Source organism: Leuciscus leuciscus (assembly GCF_965113295.1).
Source record: "Leuciscus leuciscus genome assembly, chromosome: 3".
NCBI lineage: Eukaryota > Metazoa > Chordata > Actinopteri > Cypriniformes > Leuciscidae > Leuciscus > Leuciscus leuciscus.
This window is the reverse complement of record NC_138727.1, coordinates 24,466,438-24,487,665: the sequence shown is the minus strand read 5'-3', so window position 1 is coordinate 24,487,665 and position 21,228 is coordinate 24,466,438. Positions and strand designations below refer to the sequence as shown.

The following is a 21,228-nucleotide window of genomic DNA, read 5'->3' as shown; positions in this document are numbered from 1 at the left end:
GTTTTTGTTTTTGTGTTCAATTTCTGTTTCTTCCTCCCCTTTAAATCCTCGCCTACTCGTGCCTTGCATGTTCTGTGGTAACTTGTTTTTCAGTGCACCAACGAGACCCCAAAAAGCTAAGTAATAGAGGGACAACTGAACAGACTCTATTCCGGGTCCTATGCTGACCCGCCTAACTGTCTAAAGTCAGTTAACCCAAAGTTCTATAGACGGCATACCGTCCTATAGTTTATAAGCTTCACGACACGATTGCATTGGCCCTTCTTGTGTGTGTGTGTGTTGTGTTTTCTCTCGCCTACAGTGAGTCAACATGTCGCGCTCATCCAGCCCTGCGGCTCACTGGAGTAGCCTAGAAGCGTGGCTGTCCGCCATGACTTCCGGCTGTCTATCCAAAGACTTCGGTGACCCAAAACTCCTGACCCAACAGGAACTGGACAACAACGTGGACCAGATCATGTCCCAGGACCCCACGCAGGCCTACAGTTCAAAAGAATGGAGTCGCCTCATCGGGAGTCTCTCTCACTACCTGGTGTCCCAGGCACGTCTGCTGGAGGAGGACAAAGCCCAGCTGGAAAAGGACAAAGCCAAGCTGGAAAAGGACAAAGCCCAGCTGGAAAAGGACAAAGCCAAGCTGGAAAAGGACACCGCTGGACTAAAGACTCAGCTAAAGGAGGCCTGCAAACAAAAGGAGCTGGCACAACAACAACTGGACGAGCTACTTCTGGGAACTGAGGAGGAAACACACCCGGAACTACAACAGGAAGTGTAAAGACTACAACAGGAAGTGGAAAGACTACAACAGGAAGTGGAAAGATTACAGCAGGCCCTGGAGGACCTGCGTCTGGACACGGACAGGACAGTGGAGGCGGAGAAACAGACCACGGCTGCCCTAAATTCCAAGCTGCTACGTGGAGAGGATCTGCTAGCAAGAGCACGCACAGAATTAACGGACAGAGACGCTAGAGTCAAAGTTTGTGAAACATTTTTGCAGAAAGCCCGAGCTGAAATTGACGAGCTCATCCAACAAAGACATGAGCTTAAGGGCGAGCTGGACATGGTCCACTGTGAACTCAAACATGTGTACGACCTACAAGATAAGCGGGAGGGGGAGACACACACCACCCCGTCTCTCCTTACCCGCGAACCTGCACTTCACAGCCAAACTATTAAAGCTAAAGAAGAAGAGGAAAGCCCACGTCCTGACACTATCTCACCTGCTGGCCCCGTCCCGGAAAGACGAGCCACCAGTCACCGCACAGCCTCTAAAGAACTGGACAAGCTGGCAAGAAACATCCCTACATTCAACCCAAATCCAGCAGGTGGCAACGACGTGCACTCTTATTTAACTGATATTGAATTTCACTTGCAAACTGTGGACAATGTCACGACTTGGGACAAGTTATATCTCCTTCGGACCACTTCTGGGCGCATCGTGAGAAGTTTCCTGGATCGCCAGCCAGAATCCGTTAAAACGAACTATCCACAATTACGACAAGCCCTGATCCGTGAATTCTCTGATCCAGACTCGGACCAAGGCATCATTGCGGCAATGGACCTCAAACAAGCTCGTCTGGAAACGCCGCAAGCCTACTACGAACGTCTGCGGCTCGCCTACTTCGGACCGAGGAATGAGGCACACATGGAAGAGGACGTGAGTTTCAAAACGCTTTTTCTGCGGAATCTCCACCCAAGTCAAAGTGCGCACCTGGGCGTTCTAGTCTGTCCACGGACCCTGTCAATTCAACAGTTACGTGACCTGGCCCACAAAGCGTACGTGAAACAAAAGACTGTGTCTGAAAAACCTGTAAAATACCCCACAGTGTGTGCCGTCGCTGCGCCCGGTCCAGAACTTGCCCTGGAGGGTGCACAGCCTGCCAACTACGAACCCGGCAACAAACAGTCCCGACCGTTCCAAGCCGGCAGAGGACAGCGAAACCGGGGAGGTGTACGCCCAAGGCCGCAAAATGATCGTTTCGGTGGATCCTGGGACCGGCATCGCTTCCCCCACAACCAAAAAGGCGGAGGCAGCTGGGAAGCCGACCGCAACCCCAGAAGGGGCCGACCCCGATCTCCCCGAACCACAAGCCCAGATCAACGGCCAAGGGACCCATCTCGACATGACAACGGTAAAGTCAAAATGGAGCCCACACCCGACAGAAACAGTGCAGCCACGCCCGAAGAAGCAGAACTCATAAGAGCACTGAGAAATCTTGTCCAAAAGAAACCTCACAAGGAAGACAAAGATAAACCAGACACCGCATGACTAGCCCACAGGCCTGAAACCAATGCTCCTCACGCTGACAGCCCACCTGAAACTAGTGTTAAACCTCAGACTGCTGAACTCGCTGTCACATCACAAAATGACAGCTCCACTCACTCCCTCAAACTGACAGCCCCGCAAAACACTGCTGTCAAACCAAAGACTATCGAACTCGCTGTCACATCACAAAATGACAGCTCCACTCACTCCCTCAAGCTGACAGCCCCGCAAAACACTGCTGTCAAACCAAAGACTATCGAACTCGCTGTCACATCACAAAATGACAGCTCCACTCACTCCCTCAAGCTGACAGCCCCGCAAAACACTGTTGTTAAACCTCAGACTATCGAACTCGCTGCTGCATCACCAAATGACAGCTCAACTCACTCCCTCCAGCTGACAACAACACTTCCTGCACAAGACTGCAGCAGCTCTCACAACAAAATGCCAGACAGCGCTGTCCTAGTAATCTGCACCAACAACGAGACACTAGAGACCTACCCCCACTGCTTGTCAATCAACACACAAGAGCCCATGCCACAACTCCTGGGCAACCTCATTGAGAGAGGAGTGGCACGAAAACTGTACTTAACCATCACCTTAGAAAAGGAAATGCAGCTCGAAGCCCTGGTGGACACAGGTTCTGACCTAACGCTAATCTCTGCTCAACTATTTCAAAAACTCAAGTGTGAAGCGCAAAGACAAAACCGAACTCTTAAATTCCACACTTGTGAGCTGAACGTGCAATCATACAGCCAGAACGACATCCAGCTAAAGAACTTAGCTCCCATTCACCTGGCAATCGGTCCTATGAGCGTAGTCCACCCTGTGTATATTTCCCCTGTGAACACTTATCAATTTCTCATAGGCAAGGACCTGCTGGACCGTTTTGAACCCTTGTTGGACTTCAAGCATCTACAAATTTGGGCTCAGGTGCGCGAACCCCTCCCCCTCCAGCCGCACAAATCCATTGAGCCAGAATGCCAAGCCACAAGGATCGTGGAAATTCCCTCAGCCAGACATGAGGATGAAATCCCCACAGCTGTTCAGGGTTCAAGTTCGCTACTCTGCACGTTCAGAACAACGCCAGACTCCGATAATTACTGCCCCCAGGTAAAAACTCCCCTGCAGCTGCAGGACGTAACCGCAACAGACATTATCCTGGCACTATGGGCAGACAACTCAGCTATAAGCTTGTCACTATTCAATGCAATTCTTGAACAGACTCCAGACCTGCCCTACACCTGTAAACGCACCCGTTTCCCTTTGAACCCAGAACCAACCTCATTGACATCTGCCAAAGGGATCTGTGCCTTGAACTTGACATGGAATCACCGGCACTTGACCCATTACTTCCTGATCCTGGAAGACCCAGCTCACGACGTCTACATTGGAGCAGACATCTTGATTCGCCTCAAGGCTCATGTGGACATGTTTAATGAGGTTGTATGGGCTCCATTGATTTCACTGCCACCTGTTCCCATCAGTCATGACAATCTACTGTCAGGTCAGACCATCCCTGAAGTCTGCACCCTCATCAAAGAACAAGGAACAGTCATACCTGCTTACACGAAAGGCGTCGCCGTGCGCCTCAACCTGCGACAGGGCCAAACCCTAAACCACACACTGGCTTTCTTCCAACCTTCACCTGAATGTGTAGAACTCGGACTCACCCTCGAAGCCACACCCCTCACTGAAGTGTCATCTCGGGTAGTCTACATTCTGTTCAACAACTGCACCGCAGCTGACATCAACATCCCCAAAGCCTACCGACTGGGATGGCTAGTCAGTAATGACTTTCATGACTTTGAACTGATACTACCCGTAATAGGGCCTATTCCACCTGCACTGATACCTGAGGGACATACTGACAATACATTGTTCACAGCACCCTTCCAATTCATTGCCATCACATCTGTCATGTCGGTAGCCAAACACCGTGTGTGCAGAACAGAGCTGACAGAGGATCAACACCTCACAGTGTACACAGTCTCCCACCAGCCCGTCAGTGAAGCTGACGCACCTGCCGTGCCGGTTGAAACCAACCCGACTGATGACAAACCAACAGAGGAACCATACCAAGGTTTCGAAGTGCAAGTGCAACAAATTCTACAGGATGCTGATGCCCTTCAGGATGATGCAGACCGCCAAAGACTAAAACAAGTCCTATACAAGTTCAAAGAATCATTTGCGAAAGACTCTTTAGACTGTGGTCTGACGGACCTCCACACAGTGCGTATCCCCACGCACCCCGAGGCTCCGCCCACCTTTGTCAAGCAATACAAGATTCCCATCGCCTCACACGAACCGGTGCGGGAAATCATCGAATCAATGCTTGAGAAAAATGTCATTCGAGCCTGCAACAGCACATACTCTGCGCCACTATGGCCTGTTCTCAAGCCTAATGGAAAGTGGAGACCGACCATCGACTATCGCAAATTAAATCAACAGGTGCCATTGTCACGATGGCCCATGACTCAGCTGGAACAGGAAATCCCACAAATCAGAGGAGCCACCATCTTCTCTACACTCGATGTGGCCTCTGGATTCTGGACCATTCCAGTACACCCTGACGACCAACACAAGCTGGCATTCACGTTTGGCAACCGACAGTACACCTTCAACAGGTGTCCGTTCGGATATGCAAACTCACCAGCTGAATTCAACATATTCCTGAACAAAGCATGCCCAGACGCCAGGATGAGAGGTAACCTGATTTACGTCGACGATGTGCTTATGAAAAGCACGACGGTGGCAGACCACCTAAAAGAAATTGACTATGTTTTAAACCAGTTATCTGCTGCCGGCGCCAAAATAGCCCTCCACAAGGGGCAGTGGTGTAAAAGCAAGGTCAATTACGTTGGCTTGCTCATTGGACCCCATGGCATTGAACCACAATCAAACCGTATTCATGCCATCCAAAACATCAAGCCCCCCACTAACGTCTCAGAACTTCGAAGCTTTCTAGGAGTTTGCAACTACTCCCGACAGTTCATCGAAAACTATTCAGACATCGCCAGGCCTTTAACAACTATGTTGAAAAAGGACTGCCCTTTCGTCTGGTCAGATGCTCAAGAACACGCCATGGTAGAACTAAAAAGACATTTATGCACAGCTCCATGCCTTGCTTACCCTGATCCACAAAAATAATTCCACCTGGAAGCTGGGTTTTCAAACCAATGTCTCAGTGCTGGCCTATACCAACAACATGACCAAGACAAGAAGGTAGTCGCATATGCCAGCAAGACACTTCTCCCTCCAGAATGTAAATTCTCAGACTGCGAAAAAGCTTTGCTCTGTACAGTGTGGGCAATTCAGCGCTTCTCCAACTACATTGGTGCACAGAAAGTCATCATAGAAACATGCCACCAGCCCGTCATGTTCCTCAATAGCCAGCGAATCCGCGACGGCGTTGTCACTAATTCACGCATTGCTACATGGCTAATGGCTCTCCAAGGACGAAACGTTGAGGCAAGATATGCACAAAACCACAAATCCGCTCTAGGTAACGGCTTGGCGGCCTGTCAAAACTGCTCTGACAACTCTCCTGCCGCAACGCTGAACACACCTGAGCCCCAAGAACCACCACTGACCTGCCACAGGTACTTTGACAAGAATGCGTGCGAAGGCATGCCCACAGCCTACGTGGACGGATGCTCCTACAACAGCGAGGGCATCCTAAAAGCAGGTGCAGGGGTACTGTGGGTGAACGACCACCCATGCCCACCACAACACTTCAAGTTAGGCCCCAAGTCATCACAGTATGCAGAAATCGCAGCAATTCTCATAACTCTGCAAATCGCAGCATCAAACAACATCAAAGAACTTCTCATCTGCACAGACTCTAACTATGCCAGACTCAGTTTTGTATGCCATCTCCAGACCTGGAAACAGAATGGTTTCAAAACTGCTAACAACAAGCCTGTAAAACACCAACACCTGTTCCAGGAATGTGATAACATCACAACGACACACGATCTCGCCGTGTACTGGAAAAAGGTAAAAGGACACTCCAAACTCCCAGGCCAAGACAAAGACTTCAATGACCACACTGACGCCCTCGCAAAAGCGGGCGCCCTACACGGTGAACCGTGGAATTCCCCGAAACCCTCACCCACCCCCGATGTAGCAGTGCTAACCCGAAGCAAGAAACCATCACCTGCTACTGCACCTGCTTCGCAGATGCTGTCACTAACCCCACAAATTTCAAACAACGACCTTGCAGAAATGCAAGCCTCAGACACTGCCATAAAGACTATGATTCTCCACCTCAAAGACCCCTCCCCCAACCCAATCGCACCGTCTGACACCACTGATAACTCAGATCTCAGACACCTACACAACAGCAGACACATGCTGCGTGTGCGGGACGACATTTTATGGTTTGTCACCGATGACACCACTTCGCCCAAGCTTGTCGTGCCCCGATGTCAAAGGGGGGAGATGATAAACCACGCCCACAACGCACCTTACGCGGGGCACCACGGTACCAGAGCCACGTATGAGACACTTAGACAAGTGGCATACTGGCCAGGTATGCAGCAGGATGTGGCAGAGTATGTGAGAGAATGCCTGGTCTGTTGCCAGTTTCACCCAACAAACCTGACTCACAGAGCCCCGTTGCAACGCAGAGGAATCACATTTCCCTGGTCAGATCTCCAAATTGATTGGGTGGGACCGCTGCCCAGATCGAGCAGAGGTAACAAATACTTTCTCACGGTGGTGTGTCAGTTTACCAAGTGGGTAGAGTGTTTGCCAGCACCTAACGACACCGCCCAAACAACGGCATATCTCCTGATGAACCACATCTTCTCCCGATTCGGGTTGCCACTGTAAGTCAATTCAGATCGAGGTACCCGTTTCACCGCAGAGATCATGCAAAAGATCTGGAGAATTCTAGGGGTACAAGCCAAACTTCACATCAGTCACCATCCGATCTCATCCGGACAGGTAGAAAGGTCTAACCGAACGGTGGTCGCCATGTTGAGAAAATATGTGTCGGCTAACCAGAAAGACTGGGATGTGAAACTTCCCCTGGTGCTGATGGCTATCCGAGCCACACCACAGGAATCCACCAGAGTGGCTCCATTTGAACTCATGACTGGGAGGCAGATGACTCTGCCCTTACACCTGTTGTACCAACCAGGAGACAACAACCTCGTCACCGCCTATACCACGTCCCAATATCTGGACGAGCTCCATAGACACTTGAAAACAACTTTCGCTTTCGCTCAGCAACACCTGAAGACCAGCGCTGAAGGCCAGAAAGCCTTTTACGACAAAAAGGCATCACACCAAGAACTCAGTGTGGGCGACAAAGTCCTGTACTACAGTTTCGCCTTGCCACCCAAGCAACTGTCAAAAAAGTTTCTGCCTCACTGGACTGGACCACATGAAATTGTGAACAAACTCTCTCCTGTAGCATACCAGATCCAGCTTAAACGGGGACCAAGAGAACCCGTTCTCAAATGGGTCCACCGAAATCAAATTAGAAGATATGTGGCCCGTAGTAGGGACAAACAAGAAGAGGCCAATACGAACTAAACTCAACCGCAGTCCCTACAGGAAAGAAGACTGTCCCATCTCCCGGGACAACCCTCGCTGACCTATGACCAACACGACACTGCTACACGTGTCAACCTGCTCAACCAAAGCATGTGGATTCAAGTCCCACGAGGAGCCATCCTCCACCTAGATGACCTGGCCTTGTACCACCTCCCAAGTGAGGAGTACCAAGCCGAACTAGAAATTCCGTCTTTCTTCAAGAGCCGCAATTTCACTCTAGATCCCGAACTGGAAGATTGGATTGCAAAAAGGGGGTCACAAGTCATCGACATAGCTCCCCTGGACTCAGCGCTTCAAGCATTGTCCCGACTACCCATTCTGAACACTTCACCTGTGGTACAAACATGGACAGCCGCTGATACCGCACTGTGCATTACCAGCATCCTCGGACACGCCCTAGCTTTGGGTTTGGCCTATATCCTGTACAGAAGGATCAACGCAATTCGAACCTCCACAGCCAAGCTCACAGAGGCAGTCTCCGTCGGCTTCAGGAGAAACCTCCGGAAGGATGACTCCCCACTAGAGCAAGCTGAAGACCTCATCGAGCTCACGCTGCAGTCCTAAGCAACACCCGTGTGCAGCCTCCGCCCATCCATGCACCTGCCATCTGACCGTTGTTACCGTGATGACTCGACTAGGCCCATACACGCCCGGTCGACTCATCAAAAGGGGGAATGTAACGGAGAGCAGATCACCAGTTGCATGGTGATTAAATCAAATTAATTAATGCAGTCTAAATCTACAAAACCCCTGTCTCGCTCTGACTCAAGCTATTCTCACATTCCAAAGCACTCTCATTTACGACACCTCTGCTGTTTTGAGATTGCTCTGCGCAAGACGTGCAGCCCAAACGGCGCCGAAAAATGGTGTAAATCATTGACTATCTCTCACTCTACATGATCTCTTACGTCTAAACCAACAGAGACCGTCTGTTTATGGCCGGGAGAGCCTCACGCTGAACAATGAGAGCGATCCCGAAAGCACTCCCCCCTAGGGAGTCCCTCGGACACTGATTTACACATAGACACTAATTAACTCTTCACAACAATAAAACAGTGTTGTAGAGACCAGATGCCCGAAACATGTGGTCTGTGCCTAATACATCAATCCAAAGAGCCAAACGCACGCACACACATAAGCCTCACCCGCAGCGACGGGGACAAGAGTTCAGCGGACGGGTATGAACTTTCAAGACGCACTCACATACACACACACAGAAACACACGCAGATCCCACCACGTGGGACCAAAATCCTTGTATGAAATATTTTAAATGTATTTTCTTGATGTGTGTCTGATCCCCTGTCCCAAATATTATGCCTATGTAGTTTGTTGGCCTGTAATCACTCTGTGGTGTCCACAATTACAAGAAATGATGTACCTCCTTGATTTTAGATATTAGAACTGTCATTCGCGGTATTGCCGTGTTCCACGAACCCCAACGATGCTGAATCTTTAACACAAAATATCAGAGAATGCATTGTTTTATTAAATACCAGTGGTATTAAGTTATGGACGAATTCATCGTTCAAAACCCCGCGGAAAAGGAGGCGTATAGACCTCAAAACGTCAGGAGGTGGGCCCATACGTTGTTAAAGACGATTGGCCCACGTACGTGAGGGAGGCGTGAGTTTAGCCCTTTAAAATTGCGCGCCCCTTTCCTCTCATTGCAGTCCGCCAGAGAGAAAGAAGACACGCCTCCTTCCCTCAAGGAAGCTCCGCTCGCTTTTATTTTCCTTTTATTTCCAAGTCTTTTCTTAGAACTACCATTACTTCAGTATAGTCTTCTGAAACCAACCCACAAAACCAACTTAAGGCTAAAGATAATCTTTGCTGAGTCTTCGCTCGCTTCAAGTCGCCATAGCAACCAGAACGCTGTGACCACGTGATCCAGGTGTCTTTATCCAACACAGACGAACGCACTCACAGAAGGCCGATCTTTCAAACAGAGTAACGTAGATCTTTTAAGTTTGCAATCTGAAGGAAATGCTGTTTAAAGTTGTCTAAATATTACTGAGAAACGTTGGGGTTTTGTGGTGAATGACTAAACTGTTTCTATCCCTCTCTCTAAATTCTCTTTCACACACACAAACATACACGTTCACACACACACACACACACACACACACACATACTCTCACCCACGTGTGCCGAGATAAACACACTACCACGTGCTCACGGAGCGACACACCCACCTTACAAACGCTACCCTCTCCACATCTCACACACACACCTAAAATCATTCGTATCTCAACTATTAGTTTCCTCTCGCTGAGTTTCTCTCTCTCTCTCTCTCCCTCTCCCAATCTCTCTCTAAAACCTTTTTATTTTTGTTGTATTTCTGTATTACGATCGTTATATTGCTTGTTTTGTTTATGCATTTTTACTCCTGCGTGATTTAAAATAATTGTGTAATCGCTAGCCTGTTTAAATAAACTTTGTTAAATCATTTGAATTAAGTTTGCCTGCTTTGTTTCAAATTCTGAGTCCCTGATGAGTGCAGATTGTACCTTATAAGCTCTACGATTGGTTTTATTCTTAAAAGAAACCTAAAATTGTCTAAAACATGGAGATAATTATCTTCTTTGTGGCCACAAGAAAGTGTTATCTATCAGTGTTAAAGACGCCCGATCTCTGTTCATAAATTATACATTCTGTCCGCTGGACGGCCAGTCTGCATGGTAAATGAACATTCGTCAACTTCTACCTCAAATTCCCCCAAATTGAGTAAATGCTACCCGTCTCTATCAGTGATTATTACAAGTAATTGTGTAATCGCTGATACCAGCCGAGGTTTTGACCTATTCCCTAATTTGAATAAATTAATTTATGGAAGCAACAGATGCATATTCACATTGATGAATATTACTGCTAATTTGAGCTAATTAATTCCCCAACACAAAGTCATTGTTGTTACAACGCCTAGCAACCACCCAGAACACCCTAGCAACTGCCTAGCAACGCCCTAGCATCCACCCAGAATACCATAGCAACTGCCTAGCAACACCATAGCAACCACCCAGAACACCCTAGCAACCACTTAGCAACGCCCTAGCAACCACCAAGAATACCCTAGCAACTGCCTAGCAACCACCCAGAACACCTTAGCAACTGCCAAGCAACACCATAGCAACCACCCAGAAAACCCTAGCAACCACCTGGCAACAGCATCTTGTTAAACACATACTAGCAACATACTAATCATGCTAGCATCATGCTAGCAACATGCTAATCAAGCTAGCATCATGCTAGCAACATGCTAATCAAGCTAGCAACATGCTAATAATGCAAGCATAATGCTAACAACATGCTAATCAAGCTAGCAACATGCTAATCAAGCTAGCATAATGCTAGCAACATGCTAATCAAGCTAGCATCATGCTAGGAACATGCTAATCAAGCTAGCATAATCCTAGCAACATGCTAATCATGTTAGCATCTAGCTAAAAACATGCTAGCAACATGCTAATCATGCAAGCATCAAGCTACCAACATGTTAATTAAGCTAACATAATGCTAACATCATGCTAGCATAATGCTTATTCAAGCTAGCATCATGCCAACAACATGTTAATCAAGCTAGCATAATGTTAGCAACATGCTAATCATGTTAGCATCTAGCTAAAAACATGCTAGCAAAATGCTAATCATGCTAACATCTTGTTAAAAGCATGCTAGCAACAGGCTAATCATGCTAGCATCATGCTACCAACATGCTAATCATGTTAACAACATGCTAATCATGCTAGCATCATTTTAACAACATGTTAATCATAGTAAATCATGCTGGAATGTGGTAAATCGTAGTAAATCATCTTAGAAACATGGTAAATCGTGTTAAATAATGCTAAACCGTGGTATATCATGGTATCACAACATGTTAATTGTGTTAGCATCTGCCCAGTGGCGAGTTTTGCCACTGCAAGCACCACTTCACATTTTCTTCAGGAAATGTACATTCTAGTGTTGTGATTACTATTCACCTAGACAAAACTTTGGCACGTTACTCCTCCCGCACCGTTTCTCGTAGACCCATGAATGAGGTGTCAAATCGACCGGTTTATTGAGGAGAGGTGTGCTATGACTTTTATAAGCGATCGGGTCTACGATGTTCGTCTGGCGGGCGAAAAATTTGCCGAAAAATGTCCCGTAGACTTAACATTGGCACAAAATTTGTCAAATCATATCTTTGGCTCAGAAGGTCATAGAGGCTTGGGGTTGGGCTCTTTTGATTCGTCCTATCAAGCAGCCAATAAGTAGTGACATAACAACTTCATAGTCACGCCCTAGCAACCAGTTACAGGCCCCTAGCAACCATTGAACAACATTTACAAGCCATATCTCAGCAACACATTGTGAAAACACAGAGTTGGGCATTTTTTGACCCAGACTTGCAAATACTCTTTAAATATTACCCCATAAACTGTATAAACAAACCTTAGCAACCGTACAAACACATGAATGGGCTATATCTCAGCCCCAGAACATTGTATAGACATGGGGGTTGGCTCATTAGTTTCGGTTGGAAAACAGTCTGTATATATCACCATGGTAACTGTGTATTCACACCCTAGCAACCGTTTAGAGCCACCTAGCAACCATATTGCAACATATAGAAGCCATATTTCAGCTCCACAACATCGTACAGACATGGTTGTTGGCTCGTATGCAATCATGTACAACACCCTAGCAACCGCGTGGCGATTTTTGCCACTGCAAGCACCACTTCACATTTTCTTCAGGAAATGTACATTCTAGTTATTCTTATTATTCCACACAAAGTTTGGCGCGTAACTTGCCCCGCACCGTTTGTCACAGACCCCTGAGTGAGGTGTCAAATCGAGCGGCTCATTGAGGAGAGGTGTGCTATGACTTTTCTAAGCGATCGGGTGTACGATGTTCGCACAGCGGACGAAAAAGCGGCCAAAAAAGTCCCATTGACTTTACATGGGGAGTTCTAAAAACATTTGAATCCCAACTGCCGTTTTCACACACACCACTCCAAAGGGCCTGACACCCCTGCATTTCTCTCCCTCTCTCTCTCCCTCAGAGGATTTATATTATCAAGCAGCCAATAAGTAATGGCCTAAAATCTTCATAGCCACACCCTAGCAACCAGTTGCAGCACCCTAGCAACCACTCTGAGCTCCCTAGCAACCACCCTAAACCAATAAATAATATAAAAACATTTTTTTTACATTTTTTAAAGCAATATCACACTCGTAGCCTTGCGATATTGCTCCATGCTTGTGCCTATTCGGCCATAGGCATGTTAGCATCTAGCTAAAAACATGCTAGCAACATGCTAATCATGCAAGCATCAAGCTACCAACATGCTAATTAAGCTAGCATAATGCTAACATCATGCTAGCATTATGCTTATTCAAGCTAGCATCATGCTAACAACATGTTAATCAAGCTAGCATAATGTTAGCAACATGCTAATCAAGCTAGCATCATGCTAGCAACATGTTAATCAAGCTAGCATAATGCTAACAACATGCTAATCATGTTAGCATCTAGCTAAAAACATGCTAGCAACATGCTAATCATGCTAGCATCAAGCTACCAACATGCTAATCAAGCTAGCATCATGCTAACATCATGCTAATTAAGCTAGCATCATGCTAGCAAAATGTTTATTCAAGCTAGCATCATGCTAACAACATGTTAATCAAGCTAGCATAATGCTAGCAACATGCTAATCATGTTAGCATCTAGCTAAAAACATGCTAGCAAAATGCTAATAATGCTAACATTTTGTTAAAAGCATGCAAGCAACATGCTACTCATGCTAGCATCATGATACCAACATGCTAATCATGTTAACATCTTGTTAAAAGCATGCTAGCATCATTTTAACAACATGTTAATCATAGTAAATCATGCTGGAATGTGGTAAATCGTAGTAAATCATCTTAGAAACATGGTAAATCGTGGTAAATAATGCTAAAACGTGGTATATCATGGTATCACAACATCACATCAATTGGATATCACAACAATTGTGTTAGCATCTGCCCAGTGGCGAGTTTTGCCACTGCAAGCACCACTTCACATTTTCTTCAGGAAATGTACATTCTAGTTAGTGGTGCTTTTTCAAAGCACCACTAGTGTTATTGTCACTCATACTTATTCTTATTCTTATTATTCCACACAAAGTTTGGCGCGTAACTTGCCCCGCATCGTTTGTCACAGACCCATGAGTGAGACATCAAATCGACCGGCTCATTGAGGAGAGGTGTGCTATGACTTTTCTAAGCGATCGGGTGTACGATGTTCGCACAGCGGACAAAAAAGCGGCCAAAAAAGTCCCATTGACTTTACATGGGGAGTTCTAAAAACATTTGAATCCCAACTGCCGTTTTCACACACACCACTCCAAAGGGCCTGACACCCCTGCATTTCTCTCCCTCTCTCTCTCCCTCAGAGGATTTATATTATCAAGCAGCCAATAAGTAATGGCCTAAAATCTTCATAGCCACACCCTAGCAACCAGTTACAGCACCCTAGCAACCACTCTGAGCTCCCTAGCAACCACCCTAAACCAATAAATAATATAAAAACATTTTTTTTACATTTTTTTAAGTAATATCACACTCGTAGCCTTGCGATATTGCTCCATGCTTGTGCCTATTCGGCCATAGGCACGAGGCCGCAGGCCGAGTGCCGTACTGAAGGAACTCGTTATTAAAGATTTTAAGAACTCTATAAAAACTCCATAGTAACCATATTTGACAACTACCAACCACCTAGTAACACCATAGCAACTACCAAAAATACCTTAGCAACCACCCTGAACACCCTAGCAACGTCTAGAAATGCTCTAGTAACCACCAAAAAACTCTAGCAACCACCCAGAACACCTAGCAACTGCTTAGTAACCACCCAAAACGCCTAGCAACCACCCAGAACACCCTAGCAACTGCCTAGCAACACCATAGCAACCACCTAACAATGCCCTAGCAACCACCAAGAATACCCTAGCAACTGCCTAGCAACCACCAAGAATACCCTAGCAACTGCCTAGCAACCACCCAGAACACCTTAGAAACTGCCTAGCAACACCATAGCAACCACCCAGAAAACCCTAGCAACCACCACCTGGCAACAGCATCTTGCTAAAAACATGCTAGCAACATACTAATCATGTTAGCATCATGCTAGCAACATGCTAATCAAGCTAGCATTATGCTACCAACATGCTAATCAAGCTAACATCATGCTAGCAACATGCTAATCAAGCTAGCATTATGCTAGCAACATGCTAATCATGTTAGCGTCTAGCTAAAAACAGGCTAGCAACATGCTAATCATGCTAGCATTAAGCTACCAACATGCTAATCAAGCTAGCATCATGCTGACATAATGCTAATCAAGCTAGCATAATGCTAGCAACATGCTAATCAAGCTAGCATCATGCTAGCAACATGCTAATCAAGCTAGCATTATGCTAAAAACATGCTAATCATGCTAGCATCAAGCTACCAACATGCTAATCAAGCTAGCATCATGCTAACATAATGCTAATCAAGCTAGCATCATGCTAGCATCATGCTAATCATGCTACCAATATGCTAATTAAGCTAGCATCATGCTAGCAAAATGCTATTCAAGCTAGCATAATGCTAACAATATGTTAATCAAGCTAGCATAATGCTAATCATGTTAGCATCTGGCTAAAAACATGCTAGCAAAATGCTAATAATGCTAACATCTTGTTAAAAGCATGCTAGCAACATGCTAATCATGCTAGCATCATACTACCAACATGCTAATCATGTTAACAACATGCTAATCATGCTAGCATCATTTTAACAACATGTTAATCATAGTAAATCATGCTGGAATGTGGTAAATCGTAGTAAATCATCTTAGAAACATGGTAAATCGTGGTAAATAATGCTAAAACGTGGTATATCATGGTATCACAACATGTTAATTGTGTTAGCATCTGCCCAGTGGTGAGTTTTGCCACTGCAAGCACCACTTCACATTTTCTTCAGGAAATGTACATTCTAGTGTTGTGATTACTATTCACCTAGACAAAACTTCGGCGCGTAACTCACCCCACAGCGTTTGTCACAGACCCCTGAATGGGGTGTCAAATCGATCGGTTTATTGAGGAGAGGTGTGCTATGACTTTTATAAGTGATCGGGTGTACGATGTTCGTCTGGCGGGGGAAAAATTTGCAGAAAAATGTCCCATAGACTTAACATAGGCACAAATTTAGCAAAATCATATCTTTGGCTCAGAAGGTCATAGAGCCTTGGGGTTGGGCTCTTTTGATTCATCCTATCAAGCAGCCAATAAGTAGTGACATAACAACTTGTAACGTAAACGACTCGGGGTAAATGTGAATTAGCTCAAGACTATAGGGAATATTAATATTTATAACGCATGGTCATAATTCATAAGTCGCATGTACATTTATTTTATCAATTATCGAGATTACCTTGTTCTGTACTGTCTGATCATTACAGTTAAGAAGGGGTATCCCTTTTAAACTCCACGAAAGTTTTATCTTCTGGCCGCGAATATCAAACTTTCTGAGTTTATGAATTAAAACTACTCAAGGTAGTCAATATCGAGCTTGTAGCTTAGATCTTGAAGTTTCATTGACTTTTATAAGGTGGGTTTTCAAACACAGAGACAATTAAAAGTATAAATGGGTTTATTAATAAAATGGCACACACTAGAGATTATATAAACTACAAACATAAACGTACGTAAAAATGCAAACACCAATAAACATTTAACCGAACAAAAACATGAAATGAAAGAAAGAAAGAAAGATATAGAGGGAAGATAGAGGGTAACTTAGTCCACAGACCTAAGTCCTAGACACCTGGAACAGCTTTTATAGGAATCAATATACTTGCGAGTGCTCTTTTTGGTCAGGCTGAAGCTGATGCAAGAAGCGAGGATGGTGTCCTGTTTCTGCTGCGTCTTCCGGTGTCGCGGGAGGCTTGAAAGGCTCACTGAATGTGATGTTACCGAGAAAGTTCAGATTCGTCTCCCGGGATGGGAGAGGCTGGAAATCTTAGTTGCAACGACCGGCAGCTACGACTCGAACATGTGCTCGCTCGATGGAGAAGGCCAGGGCCTCCTCCAGATGTTCCTTTGGAGGAGCGCTGCGCCGAGGAAGAGGGTCCAGAGAAGTTGGATGAGTTGAGAGCGGAAGGATGAGAGAGGGAAGAGAAGAGAGAATCTTCCTTTTAACAGACATCTGTTTACGCCCTGTTTTGGGGACAGAGCGAATCAAAACTTCTGATTTGTAGCGGGAAGAAGTCTTCTTTGTGTGAAGAAAAACACGCCCCCTTTTACCATATGTCTTATGAGGGAAAGGATTCATACTTAGAAATATGATATTTCCTGGAATCAAATGCATATTATTGTACCTTGCAGTCAAGATTCGTCTCCGTGAGATGGAGACGATTACAGAGATATCAATTATGACAGGTAAAGATTGGGGAAACATAACGTTACACTTATATGCATAATTACACACAAATAAAGTTTGATTAAACACACAATAAAGTTGTCAGTGTTTCCGTTATGGCAAGTGACGACACTTTGAGAAACATAGGAATACATATCAACATTCAGTGGCTTGTTATGTGGAAGAATATCTGTTTCCAAAGTTCCAGAGTGTGTGTGTGTGTGTGTGTGTGTGTGTGTGTGTGTACGTGTGTGTGTGTTCAGAGCGGGTTTTCTGTTGAGATCGGAATGTCAGTAATGTCTTTGAAGCTCACACTGTCGAGAGGGGGGAAGCGAGTCGTAAACGGGGGTTCAGTTACAGAGTTCGCCAAGTCTGTGGGACTTAGAAAGTGTTTTCACTTTAATTAGTATATCAATTAAAAGCTCAATTTTTTTTTTTTTTACCCATCGAGCCATAGTCGTTACATATCCCCCTTTTTGTTAGATAAAGACCTCGGAAGGACTTTATCGAACAACAAATTAGCGCAATGGTCGATGGCAAGCGGCTGATGACTGAGGACTCAGGTCAAATGAGGTTTAGGCGAGCCCCGGATCGGGACCCCCTTTTTGCGGTTCCATAGGAAACCACCAGACACGGCTTTGTGAGCTTTGCTGTGGCTGCTCACATTTGGTAGGGTCTGGTACAGGGTGAAAGCCAAGACGGGAGTCAGGGCGTGGTCGGTTGCTGTGGAGGTACACAGCGCAGCGTCAGCTGCGGTCCAGGTATGGACACAGGTGAGGTGTTCAGGCTGGGCGGTTGCCCATGCTTGGAGGGACTGTGTTGAGTGCGAGTCCTGCCTTGGTGTTCAGGACTCAGGGTTGCTCTCTCCGTGCGATGCCGGATGCCAGACCTGGTGAGTGTGGCTGCTTTCTCGCGAACCACTGCGGCCTGCATCCTGTTAGAGGCGATAGGGAGAGAGAGAGAGAGAAGGAGAAAAAAAAAAAAAATTCCAGCGATGGAGGTCCTTAGTTGGTTTAGGACAGTCTTTTTGGTTCGCTGAGGTTGGTATGCCACATGCTTTGATGTCCCATGCATGGCTTTTTGGCACATGTGGCGTCATTGTTACGCCTGCCCCCCCCCCCTTGTGCTTTGTGGCTTTACGAGCTGTGGCGCTGTGATGGCAACAGGTGCACAATGCGTATTGAAGTCTTGTGAACGCAACATGTGCGTGGTGGCAGACAGCTGTCTGAGGCACTGGTTGTCAGTGAGCTCGGATGGCCTGCGAGGGTGGTGGAGGGGTAAGTGGTGGCATAGGAAAAGTCTGTTCATCAGAGGCCCGCATGACTTTCTTTGTACACAGCGGAGGTAGCGTTTTAGCGGCTCTGAGGCGTGCAGTGTAGTTGGTAAAGTTCGTTTGTGCTGTGTAATCACTGCAATGGTTAGGGTGGGTGGGTGGGTTGTCTGTATGTGGCGCAGACATTGGTTTGGTTACTCAACTGCAGGTCAGTCAGGACCTTGAAGCAGTAGGTGTCAGTGTTCGTTTTCTGTGTCTGTGTCAGACGTGGCTGCACTGTCTTCATCGGTGATGTAAGAAGACTCTGCCTCACCAGTGTTCTGGAGAGAGTGGTTACAGGTTCGACGGTCTGGGCTTGGAGTTCTGGACGGCGGGTGATGCTGGTTCCAGAATCTTTCCGAGCGGTCGGTCCGACGCTTTGGACGGGCACCGTCACAGTCGTGCCGCCACCTGCTGGCCTGGAACGGTGTTGATTCTCTGTGGTAAGGTCTGTGTGCCGACGAAGATCGTCCAGGGCATTTTGAAGTCTTTCAACTTCCTGTTGTAGCGTTGTGTCCGTCTCGTCCTCTTCCTCGGTCAGGAAGATTAGCTGGTCTAGCCGACTCTGTGTGTGGGCTCGGTCCTTCCGGGCTTCTGTGGCCTGGAGCTGTAGTGCGGCTGTCTTTTGCTGCAGGTCGGCGTTGCTCCTTTCGCTGTCCCGGGCCCTGGCGACGAGTTTGAGTGCGAGGTCTCCGAAGATTTTGGACAGCTGCTCGTGGCTGTATGTCTGGGCTGGATCATGGGGCTCGAACTGGCTCAGGTCTGTGTCCCGTTGCTCTTGGCTCGAGCGATGTGGGTCCTGGGGCAGCACGGTCTTTGTTATGTCCCTCAGCCATGCCTCAAGGTCGTCCCAGCGGACTGCAGGACAGGGTGAGCTCGACATCTCGGCTTACTGTTGGCGAGAGAAGCACAGCACACACAAAAAGAGACAAAATGCAAGTTTGTTTTAGGGTCAAATGAGCTATACTCATACGGGCTATGCCGTTTATGAGAATTTCGGGGCTAACTGATGCCGACAGTTAGCTGAGCCAATTTCGTGGGTATGGATGAAACCCACAATAGAAATTTGGACAGGCGGTAGCCTGGGGGTCGTTTTAGCGACGCCCGCTTTGATCGTCACTCTATTATTCAGCTTTTCCTGGGGTCTCTCTTAGGTTCTGTGTCTAAGTGAAATGAAAGAAACAAATCACAACAGAGTGGAGAAAGAGACAAGGTTGAAGGTAGGGAAGATCAGAGGGAAACACAACACAAGGAAGTGAATTGGTCTGCAATGAAATGTCACAAACAATAACACGGGGAGCGTTATTTAAGGAAAATAAATCAAATAAGATAAAATAAAATAAAATAAAGAGGCCTAAGCCTTATTAACACTGCGAGAGTTCCTGATCGGGCCAGGAGATGCGTGGGTTATCGGGACAGGACCTCGAAAGAAAGTGTGTCTTAGAGAGAGAAAGGTGAGTCCAAGCACTTAAAATACACCCGAAGGAATAGCTAGTATTCTGTGGTTCCTAATAAGTGGATGGGTTCTATCAAATTTTAGTTCACCTGGGGTGAATAGAGGTCATCCAGGTGGAAACCAGCGGGCGCGGTCAGACCCTCCGACGGTCCCAACACCAGAAGGAGTGCAGTGTCAGTAACGTCGGACAGATGATCCCCACCCACCGGAAACCAACCAGTGATGACGTCTCACTCACCACAGTGCACTGACTGAGTCCTGCCAATAGATACACAATGAGGGATTACAATGTTAGACTTAAAGTAAATTAAGGCTTTCTGGTTTCATCAAATTGAGTAAATAGGTATGCAGGAGTCAGAGGCAAAGGCTTTACTAAAATAATGATACAACAAAGGAAATTACGATAATTGGTTGTAATTATCAGAATAACCTACCCCCCCCCCCCCCTTGGAGAGACTGGAGAAAGAGGGAAGAGAAAAATAATTATCAATGAAATAAAATTTGAATAAACAACACAGGTTTGAGACGCAGGCAGAGGAAAAGGCCCCGGCAGTGGGTTTGTGCCACAAGGGTGAGGGCCGTGTTTCCTCTCAGTGGTCCACCTGGTTGAATAGACGCAATTTGAAAAATGCAAACTTGTTTAAATAAAAATTCAAATAAGCATGCAATGAGAGGTCCAAAATAATAATAATAAGGAAGGAAAGAAAATTAGAATGATAACAGTGATGTATCAATACTAAAAATAATCAAAACTGAAATTCAGAATGACTTCCTATAATCCTTACAATAACACTGAGGTTATTAGTATGGATCATAAAAATAATCAAACGAAAAGGGGAGCAAGGAGACACTTCAATTGCAGACTGGGGGTTAAACAGATATTGATAAGTCGACCCAAGATCGCCACACGGTGGCGTGCTTCTTCCTAGGCGGACCTATCAATGAACTGAGTGAATCGAATCTAAGTTTTTAATTCGAAAAGTTTTCCTTTTTTTTTCGAACTTAACTTAAAGTGTGACCGTCGAAAACAGAAAAAGGAATTGTCTAACTCCAAATAATATCAGCATAAGCTAAGCTTGAATGCAGTTAAGTATTTGAGAGAGAAAAATGAATGCAGAGAGAAAAAGAAATTGAAAGCAAGTATTATCTTAGAACGCCACGAGATGGCGTAGTTGCGCTCGCGCAGGCTGACG

At 46.1% G+C, this 21,228-nt stretch overlaps 1 protein-coding gene across 1 annotated transcript; it reads right to left on the bottom strand.

The window, feature by feature from the left end:
- Window positions 1-16,893: 16,893 nt before the first annotated feature.
- Window positions 16,894-20,645, bottom strand: LOC309494398 (uncharacterized protein). The gene is made up of 2 exons (XM_082163720.1): window positions 17,711-20,645; window positions 16,894-17,581 (listed from the first exon to the last, which is right to left on the bottom strand). Exon 1 carries the CDS (start codon window positions 19,460-19,462, stop codon window positions 18,686-18,688), a length of 777 nt encoding a protein of 258 aa, XP_082019846.1. The 5' UTR covers window positions 19,463-20,645; the 3' UTR covers window positions 16,894-17,581; window positions 17,711-18,685.
- Window positions 20,646-21,228: the final 583 nt, after the last annotated feature.